General features: G+C 36.6%; 1 protein-coding gene across 2 annotated transcripts; it reads right to left on the minus strand.

Moving 5' to 3' along the window:
* Nucleotides 1-859: 859 nt before the first annotated feature.
* Nucleotides 860-23,250, minus strand: LOC121328091. Of its 2 annotated transcripts, none has more exons than XM_041272576.1 (19): nt 22,933-23,250; nt 21,745-21,811; nt 21,518-21,600; nt 21,050-21,077; nt 19,976-20,040; nt 19,489-19,516; nt 18,609-18,667; nt 17,337-17,361; nt 16,408-16,466; nt 16,120-16,144; nt 14,777-14,835; nt 14,394-14,418; nt 13,718-13,776; nt 13,376-13,483; nt 12,540-12,633; nt 10,322-12,078; nt 7,775-7,814; nt 6,944-7,048; nt 860-5,872 (listed from the first exon to the last, which is right to left on the minus strand). In XM_041272576.1, the coding sequence occupies exons 1-18, from the start codon at nt 23,188-23,190 to the stop codon at nt 6,948-6,950; spliced, it is 2,940 nt and encodes a 979-aa protein (XP_041128510.1). In that variant the 5' UTR covers nt 23,191-23,250; the 3' UTR covers nt 860-5,872; nt 6,944-6,947. The 2 variants fall into 2 exon arrangements, with proteins under 2 accessions (XP_041128510.1, XP_041128509.1); XM_041272575.1 differs by having other exon boundaries at nt 860-4,670; nt 22,933-23,249.
* Nucleotides 23,251-24,102: the final 852 nt, after the last annotated feature.

The raw sequence follows: 24,102 nt of genomic DNA on the forward strand, positions 1-24,102 counted from the left end.
TTTAAAATGTTGAATTTGTCATACGCGTTTTCAATATTTAGAAATTATATCTGAAAGTACAAATTGCGAAACATAATGTGTTTGTTAACATTTATGTATTCAGTTAAATCTGGACTTTGTAGTTAAATCTAGGAAAAAATATGCAATTTACATTAAATCCGGAAAAAAAAACACCATCGCCTTTTAAAATATAAAGTTTATAAAAAACTTTAAAGTTATAAGTGTAAAAAGTTGTCAGGGTGTTAGCAATGAAAAGAAAAATTACAGGTACGTTGTTTAAACAGTTGTAGTACACGTGGAGGTATGCAACGCTATATTTTTCAGAACCTTGCTACTTACTCTAAATTTGGTATGGCTAACATATTCATTTCATAAACCTTTTGTGCACTTCCATTCGCTAAGTCACACATATAGCAAGCATGTATTTTAGCATTAAAAAAAATGCTGTCACACTATACAAGTTAAAGACTGCATCTGCATTTCACCGGCAGAGTGAACTTGTCCTCGCCCATTTAACTCTGTATTAACTGTCGTTAACCAACCAGCCGATTCACCTCAAACTAATATGTTCTGACCCTGAAAACATGTCAGAGGGTAATGCCTCAGGAAAGTAAAGCCAACAAAATAATTGCTTTATGTATCATAGTACCAGGTATCGCCACGTGCACGGCCGGTAAGATTTATGGAATCATTCAGTTATCCATTACCCCTTTGAATAACAAAACCTCAAGTTATATCTGCAACATTTGCCACTATTCACAATGCTTATATAACACACAAATTTTGTGTGTGTGTATATATATATATATATATATATATATATATATATATATATATATAGCTTTGTGAAATACAGCTTATATCGTGCACTTATTGTGGTTGCTTCCCATTTAGTGTGACCACATTCTGGTTTGGTTATACAGTTGTACTCATAGCAGGTGCTTTGAAAAATGAGGCTTGACAACTCCTACAATAGGGAAAGGTGATCAAATTAGGAATATATCAATATCTAACAGTACTGGCTTTACTTGCGAAATAATTAAATAATTCACCAAATGCAAGGTTAATTAACAAAAGACACACATTGTTTATGAAGCAGACAGTGTTTTTCAGATAGCAATTACAATATGTATCAAAAAAGTGTATGAAGACACAATTTGAGGGGTTTTTTTGTACTGTTTGACAAACAACTGCTGTATAAACGTTTCAGTTAGAGCGAGGGTTTCAGCTTAGAGTCCAATGCTGTAATACATTGAAAGGGCATTTACTTAATGGAGAATGACCATTGTGAGGCTGAGGTGATCCGTAACCAAACATTAAGATATTCTGCTAGTACTAGTTCTGCTTACTAGATTGTAACATTATTGCTCATGGCAATTGTATTTATTTTTTTAATAGTTTTATCTAGATTGCAACTGTAATAACATTGTCTCACGAAAAATGGCATTTAAATATGTACTGTAAGTATGCTTTGACGTGTTTGTGCTAGTTGTGGGTTAGTTTTACTGCAATGTTGACTCCTCACCTAATTTGGATGCAATACAAGGGGACTGTGCACTACACTGGATGCCCATTTTCTGTGCAGCACCTGCATGAGTTATTTGCTTCTAGTCGAGTTTGGTGCCTAGCTAGTCTACATTTAATGGTTGATCTGACAATGATCTTTACCTATTGTTGGCATGACATCATTAATATAACCAGTACATTTGTCCAGTTCACTGTACTGTACTTCCTAAGAAACCAGACCTAGCTGGCTTTCTAGTTTATTTGTTAAAAGCATTTTCAGCTGGAGGCAAACAAACTTCTTTCTGTGAAGCCTGTTTATTACTCTTGTGACCTAGACGGGGAGGCTTGCGCTGAACCAGTCAAATAAGGACATTATATGTTGTTTTTGTTACATTGACAACATTTATGACACCTTTGGGAAAAGGCCTCAATTGGTTCCCATCTAAGTCTCTAGGAGCTCCTGACTTGGAAGTTCTCATTCCAATGTCAGGGTACTGTACAATAAGGTTTGCTCAGCCTAAATCTGGAGCAAGAAATAGCCCTGTTGAAAATAAAATGTAGTTGAAAACATTTTTGTAAAAAGGTAGCACTCGAGTCACCTGGAGTATTCCTCAACAATTGAAAAGGTTGCCTCACCACAGCTGCCTCGGTCAAGGCAATGGTATTTCACCTACTTAAGAAACAGGGACTAGTCTGACCAGTAGGGGTCACCAAAACACAATGGAGATCAACCAGTTTTCTTCCACAAGCCCGCAAAGGCAAATTTAGCACTTGGTAGAAGTCAAGATTAGTGACGATTTGAGCGTCATCTAACGACAGGTTGAATTTCTTTTTTATTTATTTTTTTTAATTGAACTGCTATTTGTTTATTTCCCATGATGTTTGATTGTACTAAATGATTGTATAGCTGTATGCTGCTGTTGCATGCTGTGATGCACCCAGGATACCCTTGTAATTGGGAAGTTATGTCTCAGTTACATTTTCCTGATAAAATAAAAAAACAGAACTGTAAAAAAAAAACTTAAAAGGGCCATGTGCTTGACTTTTTAAATACACAAGAATATCTGGGTCCAAATATTCTACAAGTGCCCATCTCAAATGAAACCAGTTGTATTGTTTCATAGTTCATTAAACAGAATTTGAGTCTGCTGGCATTACCATGAAACTAATGATTGGACTTGCCTGGGTAAGTAGCGTTGCAGATTATCTTCTGGCACACCCCAATGTATTCCATTAAATCATGTTTTCTGCACTTTGTAGTTTTTTTTATTTTTAATGATTGCAATTACTACCCTCAAAAAAAAAAAAAAAAAACACCACGAGCATATGCATATATCTGGTACACAATATAGAGTACAAGCAATTTCACAGTCCTGTAAACTAACAAACTAGTCCACAACATCTCACAACAGGGAACATTTATTAAGGCAAGTTTTAAACTCAACAAACCACAGGGGCGAAAGATCTATTTCCCTTTGTGCAGATGCAGCACATGTTCCAAAACCCTTCACACTACTTCAGCTGCTTGCATTGCAGAGGCTGTGCCACCAGGATGGCTACAATATGTTCTGCTTTTTTTACAGATGAGAACTGAGAATTTGTACAGGTATTAAAGCAACTGATACACACGTGTGCCAGTCTTATTTAAATGTATTTAATAAAAATCAGATTTATAATAAACTTGGCATCTTTTCAGATCTTGATGAACCCAAACAGATTCAACTGTTAATTGCCTTCTCACGGGATGTGGTTCCAACAGATTTAACAGCTTTAAGTTACAGCTTTAGGGAAACAATTTCCACATAATAACATGCTACAAAAACATTAACAAGATCTTCTGAAACATCTTCAAATATAAAAAGGCAACTTTTGAAATATAACATTTAAAAAACAAATGGCATTCTTTAAATATTTTGGTGTGAAATTAAAACTACAATTTACAAGGTTTGTGACTAACAACAATTAATTAATCTACGTCTATTATCCACAGTGATGGGGTTGTAATGATCGTACCTGAATACTTTACTCAAGTCAATAGATTTCCTGTTTTCAGGTGCTGAATATCTCAGACTGTTTGTCTCTTTAATACAGTTTTTTTTTTTTTTTTTTTTTTTTTTTTCTTTTTTTTTCACTATTAAGTTTGATGACTTCCTGTGTTTTAGACCAGATTTACAGGAAGCAGTTTGGTACCAGGAATATATACCACTGTATTTGAAAAATACACATAATGAGCTTAAACTTTTTAAAAGCAAGTCTCAGTGTGAAAAAAAGAAACAATAATAAAACCCCTTTCCATTCTACCTTTCACACTGTGATTACCACTCACTAAAATATAAATGGTTAAACTTTTTTTTTTTCTTCAATGAATCCATTTACACATATAGAAACAAACAAGTTATTAACAACCCTAACTAAACAAACAGGTCAGAGAATGACACGTTTCCAGTTGACCTGGACAACAATGATTTGCATACAATACTGGCACAAAGTTATGGAAACAAAATGAACTTCTAGAACGCAGAGTGATGACTATTGCCGATTTACCCCCCCCCCCCTCACTCACACATTAAAACACACTGGTCACCCTGAATAGATAACCACCTCTTAAAAAAAGATGCAAAATATTTTCAAGATCAAAGCATCTCAAGTGTCTCTGAGAATGGGGAGCTATAACCTCCTTCACTCAGACTACTTGCTCACCAAATATATTGGTATCCCTGAATAGTTCCTTGTCTCCATTAAAAACACATAATCTGTCACTTGCGGGATTATTTTGCTTATTTTTAAAACTAAATTTTCCATTCATGGATACCGAGATATTTAGTGAGCAAATAGTCAGTGAGGTTATCCGGCAACAAACTTCCCAAAAAGGAAAACATTTTGGGGCACTATTATACTTGAGATGGCTCATTAAAATCTTTTCCATATTTTTTAGAGAGATGATTATTCACAGACCCAAGGCATTTAGGAATCAAGCGGTCTGAGCTGAAAGGAAAAACTGGCAACACCACTAGCCTTGCTGTTAATCATTTGCTGCTTCCAGAATTTATGTTGGTACTGTATAAACATTTAAAACAAATTTAAAACAACTTTCCACATACACTTGGGGGGGCATATTCCACATTTTCACACAGGACAAAAGATAGGTCAGCAGTCTGGATGCCCTGAAAGAGTTTCAGAATATCCCATTAGTTCAACAAGTATTTCTGTAACACACCTGACCAAAACATCTGTGTGTAAAAAAATAAATAAATAAAAAATAAAAATAACACCTTTCAATTCACTTGTATGTTGAGTTTCCTTTAAAGGCTGAAGTGGATTTTTTTAAATTGAGATTAGCACATGATGATTTACTCTAGAGCAGTGTTCCCCACTAAAGTATTCTGGCGGGCCACATACCTAACTCTGATCACTGGCGGGCCACATGTAAATATTATAACCGCCTAATCCCCAAACATTAAAACGGAATACATTTTTTTTTTTAATTATCCTTATTTGTTTGAACTTTGGAAACGAGTGAACTTGCTTGTAATGTTCTGATAACATGGCTGGTAGGATGAGGTTGCGGCACGCAGGCAATGCTGCTGGTGGTTGTGTCGCAGTATGTTACTCTGCTTGTTCTTCATTGAGCTCATTGCCAAAAAGCTGGCTCAGCACACACATGCTACCGAAAATTGACAGTCCCTTAAAAAGCACAGAATACCAATGTGGGATATTTTTCATCAAGTACTTTAAACCAGAATTCCAAATTACCACCACTATTATTTTTACGTTTACATAAAATCCCTATAAAATTTGAAGACACTTAAGTAACTATAGATTCCTGCTCTGTTGCTTGAGTTAACAACTACTCCTGGTAATTCAGGGAAGCTTTCAGTTTCTTTATAACAGTTGTGCAATTCCAGATTGCTCCGTTTCATGACTGACAAACCATACAGGTGGCTTTATTTGTTAACTCCGTAACAAAAAAAAAAAAAAAAAAAAACACCTCATCTTCCCAGAGTTACATTTTCTGCTGTCTTTAAGAGCATCCGTTTTAGTCATCACACTCTCGCTTACTTGTGTTGATTGAAGTTGAAGAAGACTTGCAGCCTGGCGTGAACTGGGAACTCAATGTTGACTGGGAGCAGTCTCGGTGGCTTCAGTCAAAACCAGTGCATCTGCCTCAGTTTCAACTATTGCTCATTTTTTATTAATTTAACGTTTTTTTTTTTTTTTTACGGCAATACCCTCCTTATTTCAGACTACAGTAGATGCAACTACAACCATTGTACTGTGATGCAGGAGCTGTAGGCTTATGATTTAGATTTTTTGATTGGCTGAATAACTAAAAAGTAGGCGGGTTAACGGATTAAAGTGACGGGAGCTGGTGAAAAGGGAATTAAAGAAAAAAAAAACTAAGAAACAAGCAATATCAATAACAAAGATGCACAAAAAATGCAGAGTGTTACATGGTGGCAGCTGGAGAGCCACTCCTTGGGTTTCCGAGGGACACTTTTGGCCGTGGGACATATAATGAGGAACACTGCAAGTTACTTAAGAAGCGTGCTACCTTTTGTCTCAAACACAACTTTTAAAAACCTCAATAGCGTTAAATTTAGAAATACTAAACAAACATAATAAAATTCAAGAACATGTTTTGAATATACATTTCCTTTTGTTTTAAAATGTCTTCAATTGTATTCTATCGTTTCTAAATACCTAGAGTCTGTATGTGGTTTTCTACCGGTGAATAAGGATAAGCCAACAACAAAGGTTACACAAGTGACAACACAATTGCAAACCTACAGCCATGTAGAATTTCATTACATACCATCTTCAAATGTTTTGCTTATTCACAAAAAGAGCCACCAAAGTCGTCTTTTTTTGTAAAAAAATGTAATTAGAGAAATCCCATTAAGTAACAGGCTTCATGGGATACCAGCATGCTGTGTTCTTCACTGCAAAATCACTATAACCTATGCAAATACCACAAGCATGCAGCACCAGATCCATAATACTGCGATTAGTAATCAGTGGAGAATATTTTTTTCAGGTCAATTTTCAATGGTCACATTGATGTTTTGTATATACTGATACACATATTAGGTGCATTTACTATTACTGATAGTTTGCTGGCATTTTGTTTCTTTGTGTATATAATGGGATTCTAAAATATCAGTAACTGTAGGTTATCTTTGGCTTTAAATGATGAAAACACATGTTATCTAAATGGATATATATCTGTCCAGAATATTTGTATTCCAACATTGGAATAGCTGTAGCAAAACTTTTTATTTACCAGAACGTTTGGTCCTGTATTTGGAGTAGATTAGGCTATGTGTAAAAAAGTCCAAAAGGCAATTAAATTAATGTAATGCATGATTTTACACCTTTATCATGACAAGTTACCATACCCTTTCTGTTGACCTTTGCACTATATAGGAGATAAACTTACCAATTTAAAAGAGTTTAGAAGAGGGAATCATTGGCGAAACAGTGTTCTGCAGCTTTACAAAGATTATACCATCTTTACCATGTATCACTTTCAAAGGGGATTGCTCTGTTATAAAATGAGAGCACCACATTAAAAACAACAAATCAGCAGGCAGTTATTAAATTCTGAAATGGCTTGAACTACTAAATAAAGCAGGAAGCCAGAAGACTCTGCTTGGTGTCTATATACAGCAGCCTCTTGCCGATCTGAACCCTGGTATTCCAAACTGATTTACAACCATCACAATGCATACCAACAGCAGCTGCAGAAACCCTCAATTCTACGACATACGGGACATGTTCACAGCGTTCTGCGTTTGATTTTTATTTCAAGGGCTATTACTTATTTTTGATGAAACTGAACTACCAAAATCATTAAACAAAGCCTAGACAAGGAATGTTTCGTATAAACCACTAATCTGAACAGGGTCTAGTCCCAACAGGTTTGGATTAGCGAGAGTCTACTGTATTACACAAACCAATATGACCAGAGTTTAAAAAGAGAACATACATACAATCCAGCAGCACATATTACATTTTTCCAATTCATGAAAGGAAGTCAAATCATCTTTGACAAAATATGAGTGGTTTTGTGTAATAACCAACAGCTTAAAACAAGCAGTAAGAAGTCAAACTTACACACATTTAGACTAATGCCTTCATCAGTTGTATAGATTTGAAAGACAGACCCAGTTGTAAGCATATTTCTTCAATGTAAACAGAAACACGGCAGAAAAGATTAAATTAGAAACAAGTTTGTCAAGAAAAGGAAGCTAATCAGTTTTATACTTACTATGTCCACCGCCAACTACAGAAGTATAATTCTCAGGTATCTGAAAATAATACAAATAAAAGTGACTTCCAAGAAAGACCTACAACTAAGTTTAATTTGATTTGAAATGAATACACTACCAGTCAAAAGTTTTAGAACACCCCCATTTTTCCAGATTTTATTGAAATTTAAGCAGTTCAAGTCCAGTGAATAACCTGAAATGGTACAAAGGTAAGCGGTAAACTGCCAGAAAAAAAAAGTTTAGGTTACCAAAAACTGAAAAATAATGTACATTTCAGAGTTATACAAAAAGGCCTTTTTCAGGGAACAAGTAATGGGTTAACAACTTACAGCTGTTCTGCAGCAATGGAAGTAAATTAAGCCTTGAAAGTTGATGCTAACAATTCCTACAGGTGTTCCAACTTTTGTTGATTACTTACAAACCCTCTGTCTGTATAAAAGCAGTGTTGGAACAGACTGTGTTACTACACCCTCTTAAGCATTATTTGGACAGTATTGTACTGCAGGAAGTAGTATATTGCTATCATAATGGCGAGAAAAAGGCAATTAACAAAGGAAGACAGACCATTATAACCCTTAAAAGTGTAGGTCTTTCCTTTAGAGAAATTGCAAAGAAAGCCAAGGTGTCAGTGAGTACAGTTTCCTACACCATCAAAAAGCACTTGGAAACTGGAGGAAACTCTGACAGGAAGAGGTCTGGCAGACCCAAAGACACAACAGAATCAGAAGACAAGTTTCTGAGAGTCAACAGCTTGTGTGATAGGTGGCTCACAGGACAACAGCTTCAAGCACAGCTAAACACTGGTCGAAGTAAGCAAGTCTCAGTTTCAACTGTGAAGAGAAGACTTCGAGCTGCAGGTTTGACAGGTCGAGTGGCAGTAAGAAAGCCATTGCTAAGATGGCAAAATAAGAAAAAGAGGCTTGCCTGGGCCATGAAGCACCGCCAGTGGACTACTGAAGACTGGAAGAAGGTCTTATGGACCGATGAATCAAAATTTTATATCTTCCGTTCATCACGCAGGGTTTTTGTACGCCGCCGAGTAGGCAAAAGGATGGTTCCTCGGTGTGTGACACCATCTGTCAAACATGGAGGAGGAAGCGTGATGCTCTGGGGGTCTTTTGCTGGATCCACAGTCGGCGACTTGCACACTGAACCAAAACGGCTACCACAGCATTTTGTGGCGCCATGCAATACCCTCTGGTATACGCCTAGTTGGTCAGGGGTTCATCCTACAGCAAGATAATCTCCAGACTTAAACCCCATCGAGCTGGTTTGGGATGAACTGGACAGAAGGGTGAAAGCAAAGCAACCTACAAGTGCAACACATTTGTGGGAACTTCTACAACTGTTGGGAAGAACTTTCCGAACAATATTGATTTCCATTGTAGAAAGAATGCCACGAGTGTGTTCGGCTGTTATATCTGCAAAAGGTGGCTACTTTGAGTCAAAAATTTAGATTAAATTTTGTTAAACAAAACGATTCCATGATTTCTTTTTTTTATCTCCAATTGTTTATTTGTTCTATGCTTTAATTTTAAAGTACATTGAGACATTAAACTGCGTAAATTTCAATAAAAACTGGAAAAAAATGGAGGTGTTCTAAAACTTTTGACCGGTAGTGTATTTCATTGATTGATCATTAGATATGTTGATATGGCTTTTAGAAATTAAGAAAAACTGTACTGTCTTATATTTGCATATACAGCTATGGTCAACAGTTTTGCATCACCCTATAGAATTAACATTTTTGCTTCATAAAGTTGAATGAAACCTGCTGAATAATGTTACGTTAACATACTGAATTACATACCACTTTGTAGTTTTCAATATACTGAATGACAAATTGAAAAATGTTAAATACTATACTACTATTATGGCTTATGGTAGATGCCTGTGATACATTTGTGCATTTTCTTTGATTACATGAGGATTATTATTTATTTGGCAGATGTCTTTATCTAAGGCGACTTACAGGTGTTACAGGGCAGTTACTGGATTACAATGCAAGATTAAGATTTTAAAACAGTAGTTTACAGTAACTGTAAATAATACTAGTAAAATACAATATGAAACAGAATGCAACAAGTTAGGATTACAAGTTATATCTAAAATGACATATTAGTAGTGCAATAGTGCAAGGATCAATAGTGCATCTGCTGAGGATCCTCCAGTAACGTGGTGTGAAGGTCAGGCAAGTCCAGTGCCTAGTAGGTCTAAACAGGTGGGTTTTGAGGAGGCGGTGTATGGCAGCGAGAGACGGGGCAGTCCTGTAGTTCTCCGCCAATGTCAGTGTAGGGAGACACAAGGGATTGGAGGTAGGATGGGGCAAGTGGTGAAGAGCGGTAGGCAAGAACAAGAGTCTTGAATTGGGATATGAGCATCATCAGTGTAAAGATGGTAGAACTCAAAAAAGGGAGATGTCTAAACTGTTAACGTTTATTTTTAATTTTTTAAATTAAATGTCTCAATCCTAAAATTCTAGGTGATGCAAAACTTTTGGCCATAGCTGTACATGCCATAAACCTAATACCAGCGCAAGTTCTTACCTGAGTAATCTTCAATGGGCTTGTTTGGAGTTCAGCATGCTGTAAGCTAGAATACGAGTGGGTTTTTCTTAATGAGGATCTGTATTTCATTGCATCCCAAGCACTTGCCACACGAGGTCTTAGAATACTCCCTGTATTGCTCCTAATGGGGGATGACTTTGGAGAGTTGTTCTGCTGCATGTGATAACTGCCATTTTGAGGCAAAGTCTTCATGGAACTGACTGCTTCAAATTCACCACAGACTCTTTTGGCTTCACATGGATAACAAGAACTTGGTCTTTTCACAGCTCTAAAACTGGGAGAAAAAGATATTCGCTCATTTCTACCAGCTTCCTTTAGCAAACTATTGCTGCCTTTTGGGGAACACAGCCTTTGATAAAGGCTTGCAAATTCTTTGTTCACTCCGCTGTTTTTCTGGCTTAATCCTGAATATGAATGACTCCTTCTTAGTAAACGACAAGCGCCTTTTGGTCTTAGCACCACATTTTCCATAGCAGCAGAGTTTGCTGTTTGTGAAGCCACACACGATCTCTCTCTTGCTGGATTAACTGCAACAGACAAAGGTTCACATCCTAGCAGTTCATTACCAACAGAACACTGCATCACTCTCTCTATGCTTGGTGAAATTGCAGGAGAACTTGGTTTAGCAGAAAGAAGTGCCCTTCTTGACGTGGTTTCAAAAGATCTTGCTCTTGTTGGTGTAACTACCAAAGAACTTGGCATAGCAGAAACACACCTTCTTGGTGATTCAAGTTGAACTAAACTTTCACTGGCATTGTACATTTTCTCTTTTGGAGAAATAATCATGGTTTCATTGAGTAACCCTGGCACAAGGGAGCTATGAATGTGTTCGCAGAGTCTCCTCATTATTGGTTTAATAGTCATAGAACTTTTGACAGAAAGCAGCTCCCTTCTTGGTGATTCAACTGTAAAAGCTTCATAGGATCTGCCTCTTGTTGGTGTAACTGCGACTGAACTAGACATGGCTGACAGAAGAGATCTCCTGGCCATTTCATGTCTAAATGGACTTGCTGTAGCCTCAGAGGAGTCCCCTCTTGGTGGCTTACTGGACAAAGAACTTGGATTGGTTACGTATGGACTCCCTCTAGGTAATGTTTGGTAAGAGGAATCATTCAAGGTTTCACAGAGGGGTTCATGTCCCACAGAACAGGCTTTAATTGATTCTCTTAATGGTGTACGAGGAGTGGATGCAATCTTAGTTTCACTCAGGGATTTATGTCCAAGAGAACCTGCAAAGACTACATGGGGACTGGTTTCAAAAACCGCTGAAGAACTGGTTAGACAGGAATCTCTAGGCCGGAAATGTCCCCCAAGAGAACTAACATTGCCATTTGAAGATGCAATCGTGGTTCTATAGGGCGACCCCTTATCCAGCTGGTTTGGAGACTGAACTATATCAATGCCTTCAGAGGAGGATGCATGATCAGCTTTTTGTAGAATTACAGTCTCGCTGTGTTTACTTTTAGACTTCTTTCTCCGAATTATACCCTTGGAAAAGGAAGACTTTGAATTGCTATACCAAGAGTTTTTACGATAATGTTTTAGCACATTAGTTGCAGCATGTGCCCTTAACTCCCTCTTTATTACGTTCTGCATTTTAGCCACCATTCCAGGATACAGGTCAGCCAGGAAAGAATCCGAGGAACTGTTACTGCTCTCCAATCCAGACACATTAGTTACATCAAATGTTTCCTCCAAAGGTTTCAATCGATTAGGTGCTTTAACAGGTGTGACAACTGAAAGAGAGAGAACGTTATATTAAAAACACAAACCAAATATGAAAAGAACAAATATTTTACATTTTGAATAATTGCTAAAGTACTGCATAATTAATTGCTCTACTACTTATGCAAAAGTACAAAATGTACAGCTCTGTCTTTCAAAACATTAGTGTGTTTTCAAGGTACAGTCAATCTACAGAATCAAAGATTGGTTATTCTAGACTGTTCATATACTGTAGCTTTAAGTTTTTAAACCAGAGCATTAATCTAAATGACAATTGGTAGGAACTTCTCATGTGGATAGCGAGGGAGGTAGGGAGCAAACTAACCAGGACACAAAATAATCAATGGCTGCATTTAACAGCAACATAATTTTAACATTTGGCATTAAAATAGTTCAGATTCCTTATCCAAGTCATAAATACTATACTTAAAATCAGTAGGATTTTTAACTTTAAAATGTTTATAATGCATACCAAAAGAGGCATTTTCTTTGTTTCTTTCCCCATGGTATCCCATTGAATTTTCAAAATTGTTTGGACTTTGTTGAGATTTCTGCACCCAGTCAACCTAACATGCAAGAGAACAGTAAACAAAATAAATAAATAAATATTTACATTAGAGGTTAAAGAAAGAATCGAACAAAACAGCTCAATGCAATTTCTCCCTAAGAACTTCATTTCATACGTCTCATAACGTGCAGTTTATTATACCAAACCTTTATTTTAATTTTAAAACATGATATCTGGTACTATACTAGGGAAAAGAAAACTATTAGGAATCCATGGATCATTTCACCCCTATACTGGTTTCTTTTATGACAATAACCAATCAGCTATTTCCCAAACTGACTAACATGCTTTCAGCCAGTGACATGCGGTGACCTAGGGAGCACAAGTGATAACAGATAAGAAAAACAGCATATAAACCTTTAACCTAGAACTGCCTTCAACCTCAAGTAGTATCAGATATCGTATTTTAAAATGTAAATGCATGCATGTGTCCTTTTTTTGTTTAATGCATATTTCATATATATGCAGCTAATGTAATTTATGAAATTATTTTGTTTGACACAATTACTTGTAGCGCACAAAATAGGTAGTGTGAATAGAGTGGTATTTTACAGAAGATTTTACAGATGATAAATAGATCAGTTTTATAGGCCATCATCCATACTGAACTATGCTGCACTGGACATTAGTTGTTAAAACAATGCGACAGTGAAACTCAATTACGGTATACAGCTGCATATGGATTTTGGCCTTTTAAACCACCTCTCTCTGCAAGATTTAAAAATGTAATAAAATGTTACCAAAACATAGCCGGGCAGGTCCTCCTCATCTTGCATCAAAATGTCAACATCAACTCGGTACTGTTTCCCGACATCCATCGAAAGGACACCTCCAACTCCACTTGGACCCTTTCAGAATCAAAAATGAAAAAAATAAAAATAAAAAATAAAACCCACAAGGGTGTTTGTTATGTGTTCCAAAATACTTGATGCAGCTTTTCTACATTTCACTTGTCAAGCATGCTATCTGCAGAACTGAAATCTAGAGTGACCACAATATTTTCACACTGTATTGCGGTTGTTTTACAGCAACAAAGTAAGAACATATTCTTTGGGGTTAAAATTACAGTTTTTTTTTTTTACCTGAAGAGTTTCATTATCAGCTGGGTTTTGACTAGCTTCCAATATCATACAGTCATCACCTAAAAGAAAAACAGAAGAACCGTTCCCATTTGTACACTTGCAAACTCACAATAACTTCTGGCAGCATTAGAATGGGTCCCTTGACAATCAGATTGCTCTGTTCACTCAAATTTTAAGGCTCGCTTTGTAAAGGGTTTTTTACACACTGGGGAGCAGCTCAATGCTGAACAAAAAATGGAGCCAGTCTTAATACTGATACCAAGAGGAAATGTTTCATTGAGCATAATACCTTAAATTAAAACAGTGAAGAGCAGCAAAAACACAACCAACCACAAGAGACTCCAGTTTCTTGATTTAAAAATACACTCTGATCAATATTCAATTACTATATTCAAATTTTTATCAATGTTTTGTTTCTTCTTTTTTTAAAAAAAAAAAAAAGACAAAGTTCATAGATCATCCTGACTCATTTTATTTAATTTTCTGAATGTGTCATCCATTCTTCCGTTCATGAAAGTTCTGCCTGTTTATCCAAAGCATGAGACACAAGCATGCCTCAAGCCAGCGACCCTTGAGGTAGTATAGTCTTCAATGTCTTATCTTCAATCATTTAGTGTACTGTAGAGAGACTAGCGAGTAGAATAATAAGCATACAGAATTTAAATATATACCTTACCTGCTGTCTCAACACTGCAATGTTCCTGGGAAGAAAAGCAAAAATAAATAAATAAAAACTTCAGTACAGATTGGGCATTCAATTTTAAAAGAATTACACCATTGTCTTTCTATAATAAGGTCATTACTAAGACCTACCCTTTAATTGTAGGCTCTTAATTATGTGAGGGAGCTGAGGAGCACATAAGTATTTAAAGCATCCTTGTTTTGAAGCTCTTATGAAAGTTTGTCACCCTTAAAAGCTTACAAATATCTAGTTGGGTGGGTTTGAAATTGATAAAGAGATCAATGACTATGAATAAATCTATGCGCATAATCATTTGAGGTGGACATTGCTGTGGTTTGCTTTGCTGGTTTGCAAATTCAGTATGTAAAGTACAGTACCTGGTTACTAGCAACACAGTCGTGTTCAGTTTCAGAAGACATGCTGTCATCCTCATTAACTTTAAAAGAAAAAAATCAAAGCGTAAAACACTTTTTTTGCAATAGCAAAACATACATTCCAACCTAAATACTTTCAAACAGTAGCCTGGTGGTGGTTTTTTTTTTTTTTTTTTTTTAAAACTAAACTAACATTGTCACAACAGTAAGGAAAGATAAAACAAGACTCAAGTTTGAAACAAACAAGACAGCCTTGATTAAGAGGCTCTATAGGAACGTGTTCACATAACTTATTAGGTTCTCACACGAGTACTAGAAGAAATGGTTTAGTGTGCACCAAAATTAGGGGTCCATCATCCAAGTCGCTGTCAAGCTCCCCCTCCCCTCCCCTCCCCTCACAGTTCACACAAGTGGGATGGCAGTGTCAGAGACCACAACAATAGTTTCTGAATGTTTAAGTAGGAGTCTGGATTGCTGGTTATTAAATTAACAAATCACGCATTCTCCATTTATTTAAAATGTCCTACTACCATATTGTCACTCTGGGGATTCAAAAGCAAAAACACCTCATCACTTTATTAGTGATGCTGAACACGTTAGCTTGACGGCACAACAGTATTTATATAAGGATATAACCAAGGGTGAGCAATATATTTTATGTAAAATGGTTAAGTAAACGTATTTTTTTTTAAAACTCAGATTTAAATGTAACAGCTTTTAAACAATCGACACCTCCTCTCACCCGCTCAGTGAGCTTTCTTAATGCCACTCCCCGTAACTGCATCCCTCTCCTCTGAATGGACGGCTTAATAGAGATTCCTGCTATCAATTCCGGTTTCAAGCGTCCATAAAAGAGAATTACTGGGGGACTGTCGATACATTGCAACCCTCCCAGAGACCATTGAGGGTAGGCAGATATGGCTCACCTTGCAAACGTGAGCACACTCGCTGCCTTTATGAAAAATGCTTTCCTGTTAAATGTACTGACGGTATGCTTTTGCATCTTAAACAATATGAAAGGCTGCATTTTTCTTTATTGGTTTGCATGCGCACCAGTTATGTGAACCCATGTCTATAGGCCTACATCTCTAACAAATCAAATAAATTTGACGGTACCTTGCTTGTATCCCTGTCAAATTGCAGGAAAACGCAAAGTTTAATAAATACATTTTAAACATTTGCATTTCAAATCTTCTTTAAAAGAGCTCTCTTGTTGCTTATAAAAGGAATATTTGTCCTCAGCATAGAACACAAGTAGCACCAATGTGAGCTTCCCAAACTTCCAAATTCTCATTTTTAGTAGAACAGATCACGACAAGCCAACAAAGATAACATAATCATCTTACCAGTTTTCTCATCACTGTGCAGATCCTGTAAAAATGAAAGATATTAAAATGAGCAAGATTAGAATGCATTTAGGAGTGTATCCATGTTACTTGTATCTCTTACATTCCTTCTGTATGCATTAAAGACATTACAAATATAGCAGTGAAATGAACAGACAATAACTAAATAATAAATAAACTTGAAAGAAAAGGACATATGCAACTGTTGAATTAAATATTTTGGCTAAATAAACCTAAAGAAATGCCCTTTATATTATCTGCTTTGTGTGTGTGTTTTTTGTTTTTTACCTGAAGAAAGTTGCTGTTGTCCATGGTGTCCTCCAATATCCTGATGTCACAGTCATGAACTTCAAAATAAAATCAGTCAATAAATACACTTGTAAATTGATGGGGGCTTTGCAAATACAGAAAATAGATAGGTACTTGGGTTTGCTGAGTTTGGCAAGCATAAAGCACTGGCCTTTTTTTTACCAAATCAATTTAAATATACACCCAGCACTCCAGATAAGCTGCATACTAGGTGTTTTACGCATGATATTTAAATGTAATGCATAAATAAGCATAGCAATTTTGCTTCACAGCTTGAGCTTGTATGTTATCAAGCTTCTTGTACATCGTTGGATCACAGCGTCCCAATGGTCAATTTTAAATATACTGCGTGCTTAGCTAGAGTGGACCACAGAAATGCCAGAACAGTTACATTGTAGTCTGTCTAGGAATTAATAAAAACATGTGACCAATAATTAGATTTTCATTTTATTCATTTATTTATTTTTTTAAACACATAAGGCTGAATCAGTTGCAATGCGTGCTTGTGACTGATGAATAAGCAACTGGATTCTTGACCCTTACAATTTCTTGCCGCTGTTTTAATCCCCCTCAATCTAACATACCAATTTACCTATCGAGCAACTGAATTTTTGAAAGGTACATCTATATAATAAACCCAATATTGTGTTTGGAGAGTCGGGATGTTTTATACTGCTATAGCAAAGCGATCAATATGGAATACAATATTATCTGTTCTTTATTTCCATTGGTGCAAGATCCACACAGCTTAAATATTAGAAACATATAGTATGTGCATGCAGGCCTTTTCTTAAGTACTGTATACTCCATCTGCACCGTTGATATAAAGCAAATAAGAATAACTGCTATTTTTTCTTTTTATTGTCAGAACAAGTTTTTGTACTTTTCAATTTATTTTTCACAATTACCTGTAGTCTCCTCATCTTGTAAATCCTAAAAGATTTAAAAAAAAAAAAAAAAAAGATATTGAATAGAGGGAACCGACAGAAATGTATTCCATAAGGGGTGGTGGTGGTGAGTAAGATGGTATTAAAACCATGCCTTCCCTGGGACATAGCATATTTTAAGACAAAATCAAACTGTTTGCACTATTGGAGATGTATTTGTCATAACCTTGGTACAAAAAAACAAAACAAAAAAAGATACTGCAACAGTATTTTGATCTGACTCCAATTTAACACGTATGGGATATAGGTGAATCTCGAGATTTTTGGTGGATCTTTGGGTAAATAACACATTTATTCAAATGTATGATGCACATTAACCAAAACAGAAGTTAAAATTTTGGGGGAGAGACTTGGATTCGAGGATTTTCAGCTAGGGTAGCAGTTTACATGTGCGCATGTTATAACGGCTGGTAGGTTAATTAAATTGTATGTCATTCAGGTTGCTTGCACTCTATGGCAGTGCATTTTTAGCAAAGTGAGAACGAGGAGGGGGCAGTGCGCGAGGAGCAAGCTGCTAAGAAGTGACTGGAATAAAAAGTTAATAAGTCTGCTAACTAGAACCAGGACTGTTAAAGTATAGCATGCTTCAGGACTGAGATTGCAGGGTGTTGATTTTCCACACGGAGTTCAGCCGCAGCGCTCCCTGATTAGGTTGACACCGCACTGCACAGCCAGCCTGTTGCGTATACCCATCCAGCGCATCACCAGCTCACTAATGCAGATTCAAAGACGTACAAACCCGGGCGTGGCTGACAGGTCATTGGAAGGACAGAGACTGTGTTAAGGGCTGCAGTATAGGGAGTTAATCCAGGGCTATATTATGTTGCTGTACATAGCCCCCCACCAACACATTTGCAATATAGTAGGTGGGTTTTTTCTTTTTTTTTTTTATTCAATGCAACTTTATTCATGGTCTTTTTTTTTTTTGTTGGTCTTCGTATTTGTGGCGTGCGACTTGAATTCAGGGGTAACTTAGAATAAATACGGTAATTTTACCACTATGCATGAAAATATTAATAGTTTCCAATAAGGCTGATTTCATAATACAATAAAAATACCACACCCGATTCCTGTTTTGCCTTTACTGTCTTCATGTTTGTTTAGAAGTACTGTGATTATCTGCTTAAAAGAAAGTCTATCTTACTGTACCTTGGGATTCATTGATGTATTGGTTTCCCCCACATATCATTTTTAAATCAGGTTCTCTAAAGTCTTAGCTAAACTTCTATTTACCTGGAGAGAGTGTCCATCGGCAGAATCTTGTTCATTCTCTGAATACCTGCTGTCATTGCCTAACACGATAGACAGACACACCATTGGTGAGTTAACACCACCAGAGAGAAAGGCGTGCAAGGCATCCAATGCTTCTTTTGTTGTTTTGCTCTATTAGTTAGCAATACTAAAATAAAATGTTTTTAACAGTACTATGTACCATGGTATGCAGTCTCCTATCATGAAGTCCATTTCATCAGAGAATTTTACAGCTCTGCAGAATCCACCTGGATTGCATCAACCACCTACTTTTAGGGGTTACACCAAGATTTCCCCCAGAAATGGGTGGCTGGTGCAATGCAGTGTTGTAAAAGCGCCAACAAAATCCAGCTGTAGGTAATCCCTGGCAAGGTATAGGCTTATCAACCCCCCTTCCCTTGTGCCACCTACGCTTTCAACTGGAGTCAATGATCACCTCAAAACAATTATCACTCAGCTCATCTCCTACCCCCCACCACCAATATAAAACTGCTGCCTATCTAGTCTGCAACAAAACAATACACAAAAGTTTTAAAAAAAGCAACTTAAAATCAACCTTACATCAAGGATATTGTCTCTTGTGGAGGTTCTAAAGCTTATTTTAATGTGTCCAGGAATATACCCCTTACTATATACCCATATTTACACAATCTCCACCACTCTGTATGAACAACCTCTCGGGCAATGCTTACATAGTACCTTACCTACAGTCTCATCATGCAAATCCCAAAATAGCAACTGTCCTTTTATAGAAGTGTCCAGATCTCAAACTTTCAAAGCGCAATCAATAGGAGAGGTTTGCACAAACACACACACACCCCCACCCCAAAACATTTCTTAGCTCTATAACTGTGTATCTTACCCATCATCTCTTCATCATTTACAGCATCCTTAATGTGAAAGAAAGGGAAAATGAACACATTAATCAGATTCTTTGCATTTAGGGCTGTAGCAACATTGTTATTGGTTTTTAATGTAAAGTACATCTGGACAACAACTTTTTTGCAGGCAAACAACTGCAAGAATAAAAGTGATCAGCCATGCAGTGCTGTTTACAATAAATAAATAAATAAAATTACTGTTACTAATTTAGCTTTTACTCAACCAATTTGATTTAAAATAAATAAAAGCTTGTACAGTATTGCCAAGACACCAATCTCTCTCTCTCTCTCTCTCTAGTATGATCACTGTCTGGATGTTTCTATGGATCAAGTAACAATAATGCCATACTGTTCCAGGGGGCTTGGTTTCACCAGGAGGTACAGTTTCATGGCTTTAGCTACTAGAATGTGACTGTGGGAGGCATGGTTCTATGTAACAGGTCACTGCAACCTATATGTATTTCTTACCTTTAGCTTTTCTGCGACATGTTTTCCAGAGGCACTCGCAGGCTGACAGAAACCATCCACACTCCCTGCATATTAAAATAATAAATAAGTCACGTGTCTGCTTTTTTTTTTTTTTCTGTAGTAAATCAAAATCAGCAGCTTTACTACCATACAAGTACAGTAACACCTACATGCATGCTTAAACGCTTTAGTGACAACACTGTAAATACAACAATCAGTATGTTTATATGAACGCATTCAGAACACAGTATTGTGGTAGGAGTATTCTAGGTAATCTGTTTACATTCAAGTGGAATTTAATATTCCACTGTTATTCCAGATTTACATGCAGGAATATGAATACTGAACACATGTGCAAAGGCTGGTTTAACAGGATTGTATTCCTTCCGATAAACTGTCAATTGCTTCATAATCGTACACTGCAGAAGTATCTATAGCGGATCAAAGCCATGAAAACTCCAACCAAACGCTCTGAATACGTCATTTATAACCATTAGAGGAGGGGGGGTTCATTTTTATCTCCATTTATTTTTGTATACATTCTGTTTGAAGTGCAGCAACCTGGCAGATCCAGACAACACACGTTGTATGTTTGTAGTTAACAGAATTTCAGCCCAACAAATGTTTTTAAACTGTACACTAAAACCAAACAATGATAAAATACAATATCCAGTGGCTGCTATGAACAAGCTTCACTTAATTAAATTACAGTCTATATCAAAGTCTTAAACTCCACATTTCTGGGTATGTACTTATGTACCCAATGCATTCTTCCTGTCAACAGTAACACAAACGCTGCTTGCCGTGACATCACAAGTTTTCTAAATCCCTGACTACAGGGGCAATGCATGCGCAGGAAAGAAAAAGGCAAGTATTTGGAATAGTGTTTACATGCAATATACCACAAGATAGCTCCATAAACCACAAAATCTTTGGTATACTCCACATATCTTATTCTGAAAACTTACTCTGAATACTGCTTAGCTTATGGTGAATATGCCAGTTACATGACTAATACTTATTCTGAATGCTGAGTATTCACTGCATGCCAGTGTCGTGAATACTTTATCCTACCTTCCTTGGTCTCCCCAGGAGGACAATCCTACCCAAAAAAAAGAAAATACTTAAATTACAGTGAACAAATATATGGATATTTGGATTACCTTTTTGAAATGTCAAAATAAAAGGAACAGGATGAGGGAACAGCAGGTATTATTAAATTGAATTTGTGTCTGTTCCACTAGTACATCACTATAGTGTCACAACCAGGGTTTTCCTGTTACCCAGGCAGCATATTACAGGGCCTACTGAAAATAGTGTGGGTTTGGAACCCAAAATGGCACCCAAAAGGAAAGGCTGATATGCATTTAAAAGGAAGGAAATGTACTGGTGTGTTTATGATACTGGTTAACAGCTTGTGTTAACCAGTATCCCACAGCCAAGCCCACAGACCTGTGCTCCCTTGTCGTGTTAAATAAACAACGGTTTTGTCTATTTTATTTCTCAAGAAACTGCTCAATAAATGGAACTAAATATCCAAACCTTGCATTTCTTTTGCTTGTCATGTAACTTCTTTCTCTTCAACTCTTTGCTGTATACTACTTCACCGTCCCAAGGCAGTATACCTATTCATACAAAAACAGGGGTTATTCTACTTCAGTTTAAAAGGGTATCATTGGTCTGTACACCACACTGTTTAAACAGACTCAATATTAGGAGTGTAACAGTATGTAAGGTCCAGTAAGACCAAAAGTAAAAAACTGCCTTACCATCTGGTGTCTGGCAGGTCATAGTTTCCAAGTCAACAATGATTGAATCCTCTTTTATTGCTGAATACTGCCAAAATACAAACAAATACATCAACACACAGTACGGTATACTTTATTTCCCATGCTACAATTACACAAAAAATACCACCTTGACCTGCAATTCACAGTATCATATGTAAATATAAAATTGTAAGCAAGATACTTGTGCACTCAGTGTTCCCTAAATTCTGATACTCAATAACTTTGTTGTCACCATAATGTAATCACATATGGGCTTGTCTCTGTAGGGCAAAATGCCTCCCCATGCAGTATATATAGCAGGTCTAGCAGATGATATTGAAAGTGTATTAAATTAATTGCTAAGAGGCTAAAAGTCCAAAAGGTAACAGGAGCTGCAAAAACAATAAAGTATTTCATTTAACACCTTTGCAATAAAGTGAGCTTTTAATTTTCATTTACAGTCTGAAATCGTAATTGTCTGGCTCTTACAGAGTCCACACTAGTTTACAACATGGCTTTTGGCTGGCAGCGTTTTTTGTTTGTTTTGGTAATTTAATTAGATCAATTAAATGTGAAAAAAATAATTCATTTAACAAGTAAATGCCCCTATGAGAGTCCAGGAAGGCACAGTCTTCAAACATACAAGTTACACTAACAGGCAACAAGAATACAAATCTTTAGAACGAGTGCTGTGCCAGTCTTGACAATGCGTCGACGCCAGACATCTTGTAATTTCCACACAGAGGAAAGTATGACAAATACGATGAATGCATATTTTACAATTCAGACTATATTTGTCCATTTACGTTAAAAAAAATAGATGCTTTGGTATAGATTGACTATGCTGTTAATAATAGCGATTAGTCTCCAAGTTATCACGGGGAATTATCTGACTATTCTCATAGAAACTGTAAGGCAGTAGGCTATTTATTAATTCCTTTTCTGTATAGTTTAGCCTTATCTGCAAACTACCTTATAAAAATTATACACGCCATTTTGTGGAAGCTTTTTTGCACTATGGTATATAAAAAAATAACCATGCAATTAGTTTGGCATGACTGAGTTACTGACAACCAATACTGTTTGTATTGAAGTTCTTTCGCTGGACTACACAATGCATTAAAAAAAAAAACACTGCCGGTTCAGAAAGACACAGCAAACCATGCACAGATACTATTACCATCTCACCTTTCTACAAATCTGCTCCAGTGACTGCAGATAACGATCTTCGTTTCCACTAATTTCACGGAAAAAGTAATCTAAGTCCATGTTTATATTATAAGATTCAGACAATAAAACAAAAACAGGGCATATTACTCCACAGCGCTGCTGAAACAATGTCGGGTTTTTTCCACTCCTCGGATTCAAAAATAAATCCCGGAATAAAGAAGCAGCATGATTGGACAGCGCATGATCGCGCGTTAGTTCTTCTGTCACATGGTTCATTAGTTTAGCAGCTGACAGTACACTGGCTTGCAAGTAGTTTTTTTTTTTGCGGATTTGCGCACAGATGGCAAATATTGTTTACAAAAACATGCTGATTTCTGAAAACCAGTGTGCAGATCTGCCCCCAGTCGTCACGTGTGTGCAACTTCGTCATAAGGGCGTTGGAGTCTGATCATAACAGAGAATTAGTAAACGATGAAGTAAGTAAACAAAGAATATAAACCCAGTAACAATTCCCCTTTGAAACTGAGCATTTTAGTGATATTATTTCATTGATAACAATGTAAAACAATGTAATTAAAACCGAACACAAGCCAGTGGCGTTAAATTTAGTTTTCCCGATTTATAAAATCTTAACGACTGGTTGCAAAAAAATGTTATAACCTGTTTAGCAGGTAATTTTCTCTTAAATACGATTTAATTAGAGTAATTAAACTTCACTCGCTTTTTGTGTAAGGTTTGAATTAACAAGGGTTTGTATTTTCTTTACATGGTTCAACATCCCTGTCAACGTTTTCAAAATAAGGGAGCTTTTGTAAACTGAAATTTTTAGTGGCCTGAATTACAGTGAATACCTACAAGCATATACTATTTCACCTTATTGGTAGAATGATATTGTGATATCAGCGCAGAAAAACAACCATGATATGCTTTACAATGGGATTCTCTCTTGGCCCCTGTGATTCGTATTGTACTGTAGTTGTAGATGGCTGATTTGGCAGCAACCAATACTTTGTACGAGAGCAAATCATATACACATTTGGCGTTGTTACTTTCATCCCAGTCAGAGCCCCGACCTAAATCCAGTCGAACATTTGTGGCATGACTTGAAGATTGCTGTCCATCAACGATCCCCAAGGAACTTGACTTCAAACAGTTTTCTAAAGAAGAATGGTAAAATATTGCCAAATC

This window comes from Polyodon spathula, chromosome 15 (genome assembly GCF_017654505.1).
Source record: "Polyodon spathula isolate WHYD16114869_AA chromosome 15, ASM1765450v1, whole genome shotgun sequence".
Classification (NCBI taxonomy): domain Eukaryota; kingdom Metazoa; phylum Chordata; class Actinopteri; order Acipenseriformes; family Polyodontidae; genus Polyodon; species Polyodon spathula.

Coding starts and splice junctions, on each gene's coding strand:
- LOC121328091 (XM_041272576.1), bottom strand. CDS start 23,190: ATGAACCATGTGACAGAAGAACTAACGCGCGATCATGCGCTGTCCAAT. Junction 7,815..10,321: donor GCCCATTGAAGATTACTCAG/GTAAGAACTTGC, acceptor TATTATTTTCAG/ATACCTGAGAATTATACTTC. Junction 7,049..7,774: donor TGTAGTTGGCGGTGGACATA/GTAAGTATAAAA, acceptor ATTTTATAACAG/AGCAATCCCCTTTGAAAGTG.